Genomic DNA, 14,394 nt, shown 5'->3' with positions numbered 1-14,394 from the left:
TTTTTGGTTTTCTTTGCACATTGTCAAACCCGTCAAGTGTGAGCTTCATGGAGCAGCATGTCCAGACGTCAAAAATCTGAACTTTGGTGAAGAAGACGTGTTGCATCAACCTATCAGGGACTCCGCTTTGGGCTTGTGACGTGTTCAATGACACGATCAGCTTGTGGAGTCCAAAATCAACGTGAGGGGAATCCGATCCTTCTCCTTCGGAACTCCTGATAGTTTACTTATTTGCATTGGAACAACGATAAAAACATCTAATTTTAGCCTTATTTTTCCCTCTTTGATTGATGCGGGCCAGCCCCTTGGTCGCAGAGACACAGAAGTATCGCTGAAAGCGTCCATAATTCAGACGCAGCTCCTGCTGCAGGGGTGAACCTCGCTGGACTGGGAGAGTCTCTGACTGATTTCATGAACCCAGACATGGAGAAGTGATTACAAACACTTTTTTTAAAGCCCTTTGAAATAAATAAATCTGATTTCTCAACATCATGTACGTCTTTCAGGCCCTGTAAATGAATTATACACAGTGTTAGAGTTATGTAATTATCATTTGCTTTCACGCTATTATCACCATAATATGTTTGTTTCAGTTCTATCTTAAGGAATAGTTAAGGAAACTTTAGTTGGTTATTATGAAAAAGACTGGAAAATGAAACTGCTTCAACAACCAAAATTACAAAGTTATTTGCAAATTAAGGACACATTTTCGGCTGAGCCATATGTTACATATAACTTGAAAAGAGGACAAAGATCCTTATGTGCTCAACTGAGAGCAGGAGTGCTCCCCCTACAGGTGGAACAGGCTTTAAAGGCATTCCTGAGGAGGAAAGACTCTGTGAGGTCTGTGAATTTCATTTTTTGTTTTATTGTCCTTTGTATGAAAAACAGAGACTTTGTATGTATGACGTCATGGAAAAGAAATGTCCTGATTTGTTTTGGTTATCTGAAGACAAAATTTTACGTTGGTTTTTGAAAATGAAATCTTTTGTTTGGCAAATTTTGTGTCAAAGGCATGGACAATAAGAATGGACACTTTGTATTCTGTTAGACTCTGATTAGGGGGGTTATTGGATTTTTTTTGTGATGGGGATGTATCTTTATGTATTGTGTATTTTGTTTTTCCGTGTCATATAAGCCTGTGTGGGCTGGGCACATTAGTGCATGACACTTAAATAAATCAAATCAATCAATCAATCAATCAATCAATCAATCAATCAATCAATCTATCTATCTTTCAGTAAGAAAACAATGACCTGAATCCACCTGTAAGGCCGGGGGAGACAAAGGCCTACAGTCTCTTAAAAGTCACTTGGACTTTCCGATTGGATTGAGTTTGTTTTTCTGTTTTTTATTTGTTCAGAAGAAAAGAAAATATTTAGTTTCCATAAAAACAATACAGTAATAAACACAAAAAAACACTGACACTGTGCAGTCAGGCACTAACTGAATGTCTGTTCTGTATAAAGATCTGGGAGGTCTGCATGGCTGCACACACCAGTTGAGCACATTTGAACCCAAAGTCTGGTTTGGCTTTCAGATCACTAAAGTCAGCTGGGTGGGGCATTTAACAAGAAGGGGAAATACTGCTGATGCATTAGAGTTCATTTCAATTGTTTACACGCAATTTCGACAACCGGGTTCCATTTATAAAAATATATAATCACGATTATCCAAACAGAACACTAAAATTGCAGAATTCCCAGATTGTTTGAAAAATGACACATTTCAGTCAAAACATATACAGATATCTGTGAAAATGCCGTTAGTTTTCTTTAAACCAGCACAGTCCTCAATGATCAGACACTTTTGCAGACAGTTTCACACTGTGGTAATAAATAAAACACACAATTGTAAAAAGAAAACATGTTTTTTTTTTTTAGAAAATAGCATGTGCTAGATATTTGGCCCGAACTCACCTGCTGCCTTTTACAGCACACCTACCTGAGTGCTGCGTGTTCTAATTAGCACACGTGTGTTTCCACACCTTGTGGATGTGAGTTTCATTTGTGTGGTCGTTGGCACTCCGGGGCTTTGTAACCTCCCAATCCTTATCAGTGTCTGAAATGTTGAAAGGTTTGTCTTGTTTCTCAAATCCCTGTGGGCAATGTTTTACCAAAAAAGTGACGCAGACATTGTGTGTAACGCTTTGCAAATCTTGATTTCGAATTTTGAAAAATTGTGTGGAGATTTTTATCTTAGAGCGTAAACAATTGTAAAAAAGCTGCAATGAAAAAAGTAATAAGTTACATAGTGTGCAGAAGTAAATGAAGGAAGTGCAACACAAACATGCTCATATTCATGAATTCATGAACAAGTTTGTGCAGATTCATAAAACTTCACGTGCGACCGATATTTATTTCTCAATGTGTTTTAGATTATTTTTAATCTTTGTCTACAGAGTGATGTTTGCAGACAGCTTTCACGTCTGCAGGGCGTCTCTCTAAAAACGTCTTTATAATCAACAGATGGAAGACGAGATGAATCTGCAGGAAAACCTCTTAGCAACAGTTTTCATATTTACTGTACTGGGTCTCAATGTGCGTCCGTGTACGTGTTTGTGTATGTGTGTGTGTGTGTGTGTGTTTGTAAGTGTTATGCATTTTTGCATTTGCGTGTTTGTTCTTTTGTATGCGTGTGTTTATTTGTATGTGTGTGTGTGTGGTTCAGAGCTTCCTCTTGTTAAAACAACACCAGGTTTCCTTTAGCTTTCCTTAAAGTCTCTAATGTATTAGAGACGGTTATTTTGAAGTTGATCTGGAAATAGTTTAAAGTTGATGTTAAGTAATTTTTAAAACATTTTTTTAATTTTTTTTTATTCCTTTTTGGGTTTTCATGTTAAAAATAGTTAGCTATTCATTCATATTTGAGTTTATTCAATACATTATTTAGTTTCCATCCATGGCGTCTCCTGGATTTGCCTCCTACGTCTCTTCATTTTTCAGAGAACTGTTGCTAATCAGGGTTCTGGGAAGATTCCCACCTCCATTATTTATTCTGATTCTTGGAATGTTCTTGTCATTAACCAGCCATTGTATTTCTCTGCGTCTCCTTTTAAATGCCACTTTTGTCAAAACCCTTTTATATTTATAAACTGCTATGCAAATTTGATTAATCAGCAACCTGATTTACCTTTTTTTCTCATCTTTTTTAACCCAGAAAACAATTTGAAAGTCCAGGTGTAATTATGGACTCTGATTTCAACTTTAAGGGTCACAATAAAAGTATTGCAGCCTTTTCCCGCCTCAATACCATTAGGACGATCCAAGACACTTTGTCCAAACCAGACCTTGACACACCTATTTATCTCCAGTAAGCTATTTTTTAAAGCATCCCCACATAAATCGCAAGATTTACGTTCTATAACCCACAAAAGGTGAACCGTGAAATAGCTAGAGACCACTATGAACCCTAAAGCTTTATTATCTTCATGAACAGAACACAATCAATGACAACGTCCAATAGTCTGCAAACCGTAAAGCTTATTAAACTTTCCTTTTACAGTTATTTCGTTTCTTATCCAGGAAACCTTCCTCATTTCTCAAATATTCAGAAGTTTGAGGGACAACTCGAGAACAAATCTTCCTGACGATAGACCGCCTTCCACTCCAACAAAGGTCTAAGTCCAGAATTAAACTGCTGCGAACAACAGGTCGTAGGCAACACACGAGGGCAGGTAAGGTTGAAGTGGCTCAGACGCAGGCACAATCATTTTTTCAACCCACTCTAACCCTAACTAGTGCTGTTGAGGTGAAAGGTGCACGCTCCTCGTGCAGCTCTTGCACCCCGCCTGGCTGTGATGCCACGTTCACACCGGGGGTCAGCAACCACCACCAGTAAAAGGTCTATATAAACGCACGTTTCAGGTTTCTGTGCTCAAACCTCTTGCGTTCACATGTCGCTATGAACGTTTTCAAGTACGTTTGTGTGCTCTACATACAAAATGTGCGACCATTCAACAGGCGTTGAGAGTTAAACCAGTTGAACTTTGACAAATGTGGTGGTAACGTTGGGGTAGCGCCCTATTTGAATTCACAGAAATGCCAAAATTGATCATGAAGGAGAAATTAATAATTGTGATTTATGCCCGGCTGGAGTTACGTGACACCAAGTCTTACATATTATCTGAATAGAGCTGGGAAAGAAAAAGCCAGCAGCAAGATTCACAAGATCTGCACTGCTTTGACAGTTTGTACCAAACCTTCCAACAAACATGCGTTAGTATCAGGTAGTCCAGTGTCAACACCCTATGCTAAAAGCCTGTCAGAGAATCTCCATTCAGCGCGTTCTTGAACGTGCCGCACATGCCCAGTGTGTATGTGGCATTAGAAATGAGGAAGTGAAACAATCAGAGGGTAGTTTGTGTGTGCATCTTGTAGACAATCACACAGTATCACCTTCACATCCTGTGTGCAAAGCGTTTGCGCACAGTCGGTAAGGAGCTGGACTCTTACCAACATCTTGAGTTTGACTTACGGGCATCGTACAATAGCATTACCTTTACGACATGAGGGCGTAACCAGAGTTGAGACAGGATGACAAAGCCCAGATTGGTGGGTGTGGGGTCATTTCATTGTTTTTGAGTTATGTACATGGGACAAATAATAAATACAATTATGTCTTAGTGACATTTCCCCCAAAGAGGCTCCTTTAATGTGACTTTTTCGTTTATTTAATGATGGACGACCAAAACCCCCACCAGAAAAAAAAAAATCTGTTTTGCCTTCTTGCTTCTTCTATTCTCTCTTTTCAATCAATTTTTTACGTATTTTGTTTTCTGCCACTGAATAGCTACTGATAAGCGATTAGTGATACTGAAGTACAGCAAGAACAATTTAGTGACAACCTGTTGGATTTTGTCATGATCTTCACAGTGCTATCTGACGAATCACTTGATTATATTAACAAAATATTATATTCATAAAACATAGCAAGAAAACTGCATATGTCTTTGAATGAACTGCCCAAATTGGACATTATTTATACACTTTCTTCTGGTGCAAACAAAAAGCAGTTACAACCTATAAATCGTCTTTTGTTGTTTTCTGCTTTTGTAACCCGCCCTGGCCTTGAAAATTGATGTGCAGTCCATTGTTCTTTACTGTGTGTTCTGTATAAATCAAAGAAGAAGTCATGCAGGCCTGCATCACTATCGGGAGCTTTGACCCGACCTTTCATCTTCAGCCAGAGCTCTCACCAGAACGCCACAGGACCACATCAGGACGTCCCAGAGACTCTGCTGTGAGTTATCGTGACATCTCTGACTATAACCGGTCGTTGTTGTTTTAGGTTTGACAAAGACAAGAGTTGTGGTTGGTTCCACATGTTATCAGATGAAAAAGTCCTCTCTGGCTGGAGATTTAGTGAGATAAAGTCATTTTGTTCCGCTCTGTGTCGGAACTTTCATGCGTGTCAGCGTCACCTCCCTCACAAGCTCTGGGTTTTTGTCAGCAGAGACAAAGAGGACATTAAAGTTTATTTCAGTTACATCCCAGGGGATCTAAACTTAACAGTTTGCAGGGTCAGCTTTAAAAAAAAAGCACACGTCCTTCCTCATCATCCTGTCTGCTACAAAGTCTGGGTAACAGCTTTTTTCTTTCTTTGTTTAAGTCAGATTTCCTGATCTGACTGCTTTTACTTGGTGATTCTTCGCGCCTCAGAGCGCAGGACCACTCCTCTCTCCACCTTTAGAGGAGTGGTTCTGCTCCTCTTACATTTAAGGACTTTGGAGCGGCGCGCAAAACCGGGAGCAGCTTTTCTGAGTAAATTTCAACCAGTCTAGGAAATCCCTCCCCCTTTCCGGGTTGCTTTTTTTCTTTTCTTTTTTGCGCCGTCCTTGTCGTCAGACCGTCGGAGCTGGGGTCATTCTGGCTCAGATGGCGCGGCTTTCGGAACCGTCCGAACTGGATCCGGGCCGTCGGCTCCACCTTTGAGGCTGAGCGTCACGGAGCATGAAGGTCTCGGTTGTGACTCCCGAACCTCGCAGTCTAATCATCATCACACGGCTTCGCTTATCAGAGGGGGAGGGATGATCGCCCGAGAGGAAAAGTGAAATCTACCGCGTCAAAACTTTCAAGGTGGCTTGATGAGTCGGAGCGCGAGGCGTCTGGAAAAGACGCACGAGCGCAGAGAGGTAAGCGTTAAACTTTTCCAATTAAAAAAAAAGTATTTTATCATTTAAAAATCGATAGTGATTTTTACAAAAGTTTGCGGAACATACAAAGCTGAAGATTTATTTTTGTAAAATATATTAATCTGATCATCAGAGGAGGTAAGTAACGAGTAGTGAACTAAAACGTGTAACTTTTAGTAAAAATGTAATAAAACTACTACTAGGCCACATAAAGTTACAGTTGTCTTAATACTCTTATTAACTTTACACACATTTGTGTTGTCAAAACAAAGGACTTTAAAAGGAAGGGGAAATCGTTTAATTTTGAAATCTGGAGGTTTGATTTGATTTGATTTCCTTTTTATATTTAAACAAAATAGTTAAATAACCAGAAAGTGATACATTGCTCGAAAACTGTGTTGGTAGAAAATCTGACTTAAATGACTTCAATCACTTTTACATGCTGAACACGTAATTATTCATGTAGACACAGAAGAATGAAATAACAAAGCATCAAAGTACCAAAACAAAGTCATGAAATCATGTTACATTTGTCCCGTTAGGCTACTCGTTTTCTGATGTATACACTTCCATGATTTTGTTTGTAATTGTTAAAGATCTTTTCCCATTTTGATATTTTCCTTCGTGTTATTCCAAAAGTTCACCCCACTGAGAGAGAAATGCACAAACTTCCTCCTTACATGAGCTTGTTTTTTTCTATTAGTAAATAATCTGCGTCTATTTCCTGAAACAGTATCTTTTTGTGGAAGAAGTGTTTTTTACCATGTTCTAACTACTAAACCAGATCTCGTTTTCAGCTTTTACAGAGACTTTTCTCTGAGTCCTTGGTCAGATTTTCACTTATCTTTTAACTTTTTCATAAAATGACTTTACCTTCAGAGTTTCGGCTGCATTCTCTGCTTGCATTTAAGCAAACCTTATAGCAGGAGTTCATGACAAAATTGACTGTTTTTGTGGTGCAAACCTCCAAATGACAGATAATTTGAACATTTAAAACAAACCAAAGTCCTGCCTGTAATTAAAGCTTCACGTCTATATTTTTGTCCTTTAGAAAAACTGTTAACATTTATATACTGTGGGGGGGTGGGGGGCATAATCCTTCGTATATTAAATTTTAACGTTTGTCACCTTTAAATTCTTGGGTTTCTTGTTAAAACCCTTTTTTAGGTGTCATTCGTCATCTAGAGTTAATCCAACTTGTTTTTTATTTTGAAAGCCATATCGGTGATAAGATCGCATAAAATATTTTTTTTCTATCAGATAAAAACTTTTTTTTGAGGAAAAATCTGTAATCATTTTTTGTTTTATAGAGAGATAGACAGATCCTTACTGTAAATGTCACAAGAACTATAAAATTATAGCAGTGCTTCTTGGTACGTGCAACAATTTTCCTGGTAGAACGTAGGACTAAAATAAATGTGTTTCCCTGAAAGTTCATACTACACATGACGTACTACGTATAATAAATAGCACATGAAAAGTGCATTGTGTATTTATTCATGTGTGTCAAACAAAGGACAAAGTTGATCATCTAAAATTGCAATAAATCATACAAATACCACAATCGGTCATTCATTTAAAAATCTCTAATTGGAATCAACCAAAAAATAAAGCATTTTTACAGGTAAAATGACACGTTTCTATAGCACATCCATTTCTAGTAGAGGTTAATAAATTAGTTGTGATTTGTCATTCGGCTCTTTGCTTTTTTTCTCATATTACTAAATCTTAATCCTCAGGTTTCTCCTTTTGGTCTTCAGCTTGTTTAGTTATTTGGCAGACGCTACATTGTAAGCATTAATCTGACCAGGTTTCAAGTTTATTGATGTTTTGTTAAAAGTTTGTTTTATGAGTCGTAAAGATCAAGGAAAGGGGTTTATTTATTGGTGGACATTGGCTGTGCACAGCTAAGTTTCAGTTCTCTTAAACCACCTTCTCTCTTGCTGCAGAATGAAAGCACGACGGTCATGGCAGCGCCTAAAAAGAAACCGGTTCATCCCATCCCTCCTCCTGCTGACCATAATTGCTCTGCTGTTGGTCAACATCAAGCACAGCAACATTCCTGAACCCACGGACCAACCAGAAGTCTTGAAGAGCCTCCCGTTCCACAAGTATCACATTAACTGTTCAGCTGTTTATGACATGGACCCAGTGGAGATTGGTAAAGCTCTTATCATCAGGAAGAACAAAGAAAGAGAAGACACAGATGAAAGTCTTGCAGAGTTCACCGAAAATTGCCCGTCATTCATCAAAATTAGAGGCTATGATGACGTGTGTTTTTCAGACCAAGAGAAAGACTTTCCTCTGGCTTATTCCTTAGTTGTGCATAAAAATGCGTGGATGGTAGAAAGACTGCTCAGGGCCACATACTCGCCTGTCAATGTCTACTGTATACACTATGATCAGAAGTCCACGCCTCAGTTTACCGCCGCAATGGAGGGCTTGGCCCGCTGCCTGCCCAACGTCTTCATCGCCAGCAAGCGAGAGTCTGTCTTTTATGCCAGCATCAGTCGACTGCAAGCTGATCTCAACTGTCTTCATGACCTTGTGGAGTCAGAGGTCAAGTGGAAATACGTCATCAACCTTTGCGGCCAGGATTTCCCACTCAAGTCCAACATGGAGCTGGTGTCAGAGCTAAGGAAGCTCAATGGCTCCAACATGTTAGAAACGAGCCGACCGTCCAATATCAAGAAGGATAGATTCAGTTTCCACCATGAGCTGAAGGACGCCAGCTTTGAATACCAAAAGCTGCCAGTAAGAACGGATCAGGCTAAAAGTCCGCCACCTCATGGCATAGAGATGTTCATCGGGAATGCCTACTTTGTGCTTTCACGAGAATTCATACTACACATGACCTCCTCTGTCATTGCCATGGATTTCTTTGACTGGTCCAAGGACACATATTCCCCAGACGAACACTTCTGGGCCACACTTGTGCGGGTGCCGGGTTTTCCCGGGGAAGTGGCCAGAGAAAAGCCAGATATCACAGATCTGATGAGTAAGACCAGGCTGGTGAAGTGGTCCTATTTGGAGGGGAGTCTATACCCACTGTGTACCGGGGAACATGTTCGCAGCGTTTGTATTTATGGTTGTGGTGAATTGCGCTGGTTACTCAACTACGGCCACTGGTTCGCCAATAAGTTTGAACCAAAAGTGGACCCCGTCCTCATTCAGTGCCTTGAAGAGAGGCTAGAAGAAAAGCAGAGATCTCTATTCACAAGGACTTCCTTAACTTGTCATAAGAGTACAACTTAAAGGAACTGATCGCAAACAACTGTAAGCCAGCTGCTTTTTCTATCTGTTTTTGGCACATTTTTCAAAAGTTTTAAATTTTTACATTTGGTTGAAAAAACCAAAAGGACTGGATGTCATTTTTATGTTTTTTTGGGTGTATTTTGAGGGTCTAGTGTGGTCCAGAGTTTGTTTCTTTGGATGGTCCACTTTGTTTTGGACGATCAAATTGGCAAAATTGGGTTTGCCTGAATAAAAGGGGTATTGGTTTGCATTTAACTAACTCTTATGGTGGTTCACTACAGTGGAAATGCAGACAGATCTTTGAGCTAAAAAACTAGGTGACGCAAACCAAAGAGAGTCACCTTCAGAGACAATGTGTCAGAAGGTAATTATCATATTTTTTGGACTATAAGTCGCTCAGGAGTATAATTCACAGACACCAAAATATGCATAGTAAATAAGAAATAAAATTGTATGTAAGTCGCACTTGAGTATAATGCTACTCTCACACCAGGCTCAAAAACGCGTCTTCGAGCGACTGCTTCCAACCAAAAGTTTGTGTAAACACACGGAAATGTGCGTTTCAGGCTTCCACGATCAAAATTCTTGTGTTCACGCGTTGCTACGCAAGTTTTTAAGTCCATTTGTGGGCTTTATGTACAAAACGTGCACTGAAAGTTTAACCGGTTGAACTTTGACCTCTCAGGGAATTGGCTTTGGTAGTGACGTATACAGTAGATGGCGTCCTTTTTAATTCACGAAGTGCCTAAATTGATCATGAAGGAGAAGTACCAATCGTTTGAAACTCAATAATGAAGGAGAAATTATTAATACTTGCGGTTTGTGTCTGGCTGGAATTACATGACAAGTGTTGGAGGAAAAAGCCTGGAGGTTCACAAGAATTGCACCGTTTAAACATTTCACACTGTTCTAGCTGCAGATACAAGTGCTAGTACAAGTGCTAGCAACAACAGACCTGTGTGAACACCATATGTAACACAACTGAATAAGTGTCTAGTATAACACTTATACATACATACAAACAATTATTCAGAGAACAGTAGCATAGAGCAGTGTTTTTCAACCAGTGCGCCGCGGCACACTAGTGTGCCGTGAGAGATGGTCAAGTGTGCCTTGGGAAATTGCCCTCATTAACTGATTTAACAACATTTTCCATCTCCAGGATTCAGCTCTTTGTTCATCCAAACAGGCCCTGATAAAACACTACGAAATTAGGAATATGAAAGATCATAAAATACTTTTTCTTTGTGTTTATTTAATTCTATGAAATACATTTTGATAAGAATAGTACCGCGATTTAGCCGCAGCTTCAGCTGTTAGGAAAAGTCCCGCCCCTTTAACTGTCTCCACCAATCATTCTTGGATTCTTAATCACATGTCATCAGCCTGACCAATCAGATGTGGTTACAGTCTTCACTTCCTTGTTCTAAATTCTGCTGAAAACGTTGCTCAGTTCTAAGAAAAATACCAGCTAAAGCTCGTCTTTAGCGGTGTAGCTTTCCACAGAATCCGGTGTCAGACCGTGGAACAAGTGAACAAAACAATGAAGCTCAGAGACGCTAGTCTGTCTGCGCTCGGCGGATTATTCAACTACATCTCCCATGATGCATTGGGTGACAGCGTGAGGGTCTGGGTGCGCGACTCTCTCCTCTTAACGTCGTGAAACCACAACGACCACAAATCAGTTTTTAAATATTTTAACTTAACTTTTATTACATCTTAAAAATAAAACAGCTACAGCTTCCAGCTTTTTCTGCCAAAATTATCACAAAAATGCATGTGAGATCATGGAGGGACTGTAGATCAATACAGACCGAGTTTCTCCTTTTTTTTTTTTTTTTTGAATGCCGGTGTGCCGCGGGATTTTTGTCAAGGTTGAAGTGTGCCGTGGCTCAAAAAAGGTTGAAAATCACTGGCATAGAGAACATGTTAACAAAGTCAACTAAACTCTTTATAACACATTAAATCACTAAATCCTTTAAACCTTTCATCGTCGGTGTCCGTTTTGAACATCTACGCCAAGGCCAGTGCTTCTTCTTCTGCGTTTGTGTCAGTACCAAATACTGATACACACACCTACAGTGGCTGTTAGAAGGAATATAACGAAAAAATAAGCCTTTTCTTTTTAAAAAAAAATCACATATAACTTGTACCTGAGTATAAGTCGCACCCTCAATCAAACTATGCAAAATATGTATATATGTATATGAATATGTATATATTTTATATTTTATAATATATTATACCCTGAAAAATATGGTAGATGAAAAGTTGAAAAATGTCATATGAAGACGATGACATGAAGCTGTGATGATAGTCAGGGATCTACAGACTAGCACTATGTACTAGTTGGGCTTCCTTTTCTCTAACTATGGATGATCTATAGTTAAAAGTGCAATGTGAAAGAAATAAAGATGTCAAATTTATAAGCTTTTTCTGTCCCGTACTTGTGTGTTGGCATTCCCCCGCAATGTGCCCGTTTTTGTTCACATTAATTTATTTAAACCTTCTAAAGTAAAAAAGAATTGCATTTTTTAGGTTGCTTGCAGACTCTAAATTGTTTCTAGGTGTGAGTGTGAGTGTGTGCCCCTGCAACAGACTGGGAACCTGTTTAGGGTGTACCCCGTGCCTTCTCCCATCAGAACCCTGTGACCCTGAAAGGGACATAACAGGAAATAAATGGATGGCTGGATGGATAAAATTATGACTGTGAAACGTTCTCATATTTTAAATACAATCATTGGGTAAGCATGGCCTAGCCTTCACCTAACTATTAAGAAATGCAGTGGCAGACACTAACACACAAATACCTATACCAATCACCATTACCGTAAGGCTAAGGCTAAAGCCTTCTTTGTTCAACCAAACTCAACTTAGATTCTTCTGTACTTCTTATCAGCTAATTTACCTTTTCTTTATTATTTCACTTGAACATGAACATGAAAGCATTGGCAATAATATAGTCACTGCGCACATTCAGAGGACTTTTTCTGCAGAAATAGGCTCCCTGTGGTTAGTCCCTTTGGAGATCTGCATAAAAATGTATCATATCACTGAACGAAAGAACTCTGAGGGTCTTCTAAAATAAGGAAATCTTTGTTTTTCACTAGTTCAGCATTTTGAAGCTTAATTTTCAGGAATCATTTTGTCTCTGTACACGTGGCCTTGGCTGCCCAACCCCAGTCCTCTGATTTCTATTATTACCCATCCTAAATACTGATAATAACCTGGTTTAGGGAGTGTTCAGGTAATTATAAAATAACAATCAGCAACATGTTTGACAGGTTCCTTGCAAAAACAAGAAGGAAGATAAATTCCAAGGCTGAGGTTGGAAAGCTTTGCCTTTAAAGGTAATTTTCGCTTAACTTTTCTCAAGGTAATATATAAAAAATCTAGATCAAGCTTTGACACTGAATGAATGGGCACACCTACCTTTATCTTGCTGTGTAAACACTAAAAGATGGTGAATTAATTTATTATTTAAAACATGATGCACAAAAAAGCAAAAAAAAAGGCCTTGTTTTAAAGGCACAGAGTTTTGAACTTCATATTGCACAAATTATTTTCAGTTTCTGCAATTTAAAATGGGTTTAATGACTAAAAGTCATTGCTAAACAAATTTTCACAGGAGCTTTATACCGGGTTTGCCTAGGTGGTGGTGTGAAGGTGTTAGCATTATGAAGAACTCTAACTGTAGGCTTGTTTAATGTGAAACCTTATGGCAGATATGTATATATTTTGTAAAATTGAAGTTTGTTTTGTTCTTTGGGAATAAATGCATGAATGGAGAAAAATCTGTGATCTTGGAAAAAAACCCACAATGCAATAAATCAGTCAAACCTTTAATATCTGCAGCGCACATTGTGCACATTTCCATAAACTAAAATAAAGCTATTTTTATTTAAATGTCTCTAAGAGTTATGCAAGCATGAGTTTGTCCTCAAAATGCAAAAAGCCTAAATGATACAAAACCAATCATTTAATTGTACACATATTTATGGATTGATATATCTTTGCATACTGCCGATTGATAGCAGTATTATAAAATAGAATATATACTACATAGAAAATATTTATACTAATAATTAAAAAAAGTTTCTGCTACATAATGTTTGGTGTAAATATTAACTAAGCCTAACCGGTAAATAAAATGTATTTTTTTTCAGTTAAAAATGTTCAAATATGAAAACAGATTTGGTTATTACTGCAACTTAGCTTTTAAAATGGTCCAGACACAGGGGCAATGCAACTGTTGCACATCTCTGCAGGATAAGACAATCAACAACAGTAACTTAACCTGTTACAATCTGAATTACATTACCTTTTTTTTTCAGAGTATAAGTTGTCGGAGCCAAAAATTCACAAAAAGGAAGAAAAAAACATCTCTAAGTCAAACACTTATAAACAAATCTGCCGAGCTCAGCGTAATTCTGCATTCACATCCATTCATTAAAGTCACATCCGCTGCCTCTTGACGCACTTCAAATTTGATGCTTGATGATTGTCCAAAGATGTGTTCACAAACTAGATGCTAGAATCTCTCATCATGCATGGAACGTTGACTGTATATCTCATTTACAATGTACAGAAGACACGGATGATGTTTAGAGATTAGGTTTATTTATTTTGAAGGGCTCTGCTAAAGTATCCATAAACACCTTGTCCATGTCTGGACTCATGAGATCATTCAGTCCTTTTTTTTTTAACTTTACCTTCTAGGTTTGATGACTTGCTGTCCCGCTTTAGTCCAAGGAAGCAACAAATAAAAACAAGAATAACAGTGTCTCGATGCAAATAAGAAAAATGTCATAAAGCTTAAGAAAAGAATAATCAGATTCCATGTTTGTTTTGGACGTCACTTCTTCTTCTGTGTTGCTGTTAACAGCAAATACTGATATGCACATCTACAATGACCTCTAGAGGTTGTAGTGTGAAACAACCACTAAAGGGCAACTGCTTGTTGGTGGGATAATAAATATACGAGCCTTTTTATGTTTAAAAAAGAA

The 14,394-nt window shown here is 38.4% G+C and overlaps 1 protein-coding gene across 1 annotated transcript; it reads left to right on the top strand.

The window, feature by feature from the left end:
• The first annotated feature begins 5,367 nt into the window (after positions 1 to 5,367).
• On the top strand, positions 5,368 to 10,180 carry gcnt4 (glucosaminyl (N-acetyl) transferase 4, core 2). Its single transcript, XM_004074635.4, has 2 exons — positions 5,368 to 6,133; positions 8,083 to 10,180. The coding sequence occupies exon 2, from the start codon at positions 8,084 to 8,086 to the stop codon at positions 9,386 to 9,388; it is 1,305 nt and encodes a 434-aa protein (XP_004074683.1). The 5' UTR covers positions 5,368 to 6,133; position 8,083; the 3' UTR covers positions 9,389 to 10,180.
• Positions 10,181 to 14,394: the final 4,214 nt, after the last annotated feature.

The sequence above is a fragment of the Oryzias latipes genome, chromosome 12 (genome assembly GCF_002234675.1).
Source record: "Oryzias latipes chromosome 12, ASM223467v1".
NCBI lineage: Eukaryota > Metazoa > Chordata > Actinopteri > Beloniformes > Adrianichthyidae > Oryzias > Oryzias latipes.
This window is presented reverse-complemented; position numbering and strand designations above follow the sequence as displayed.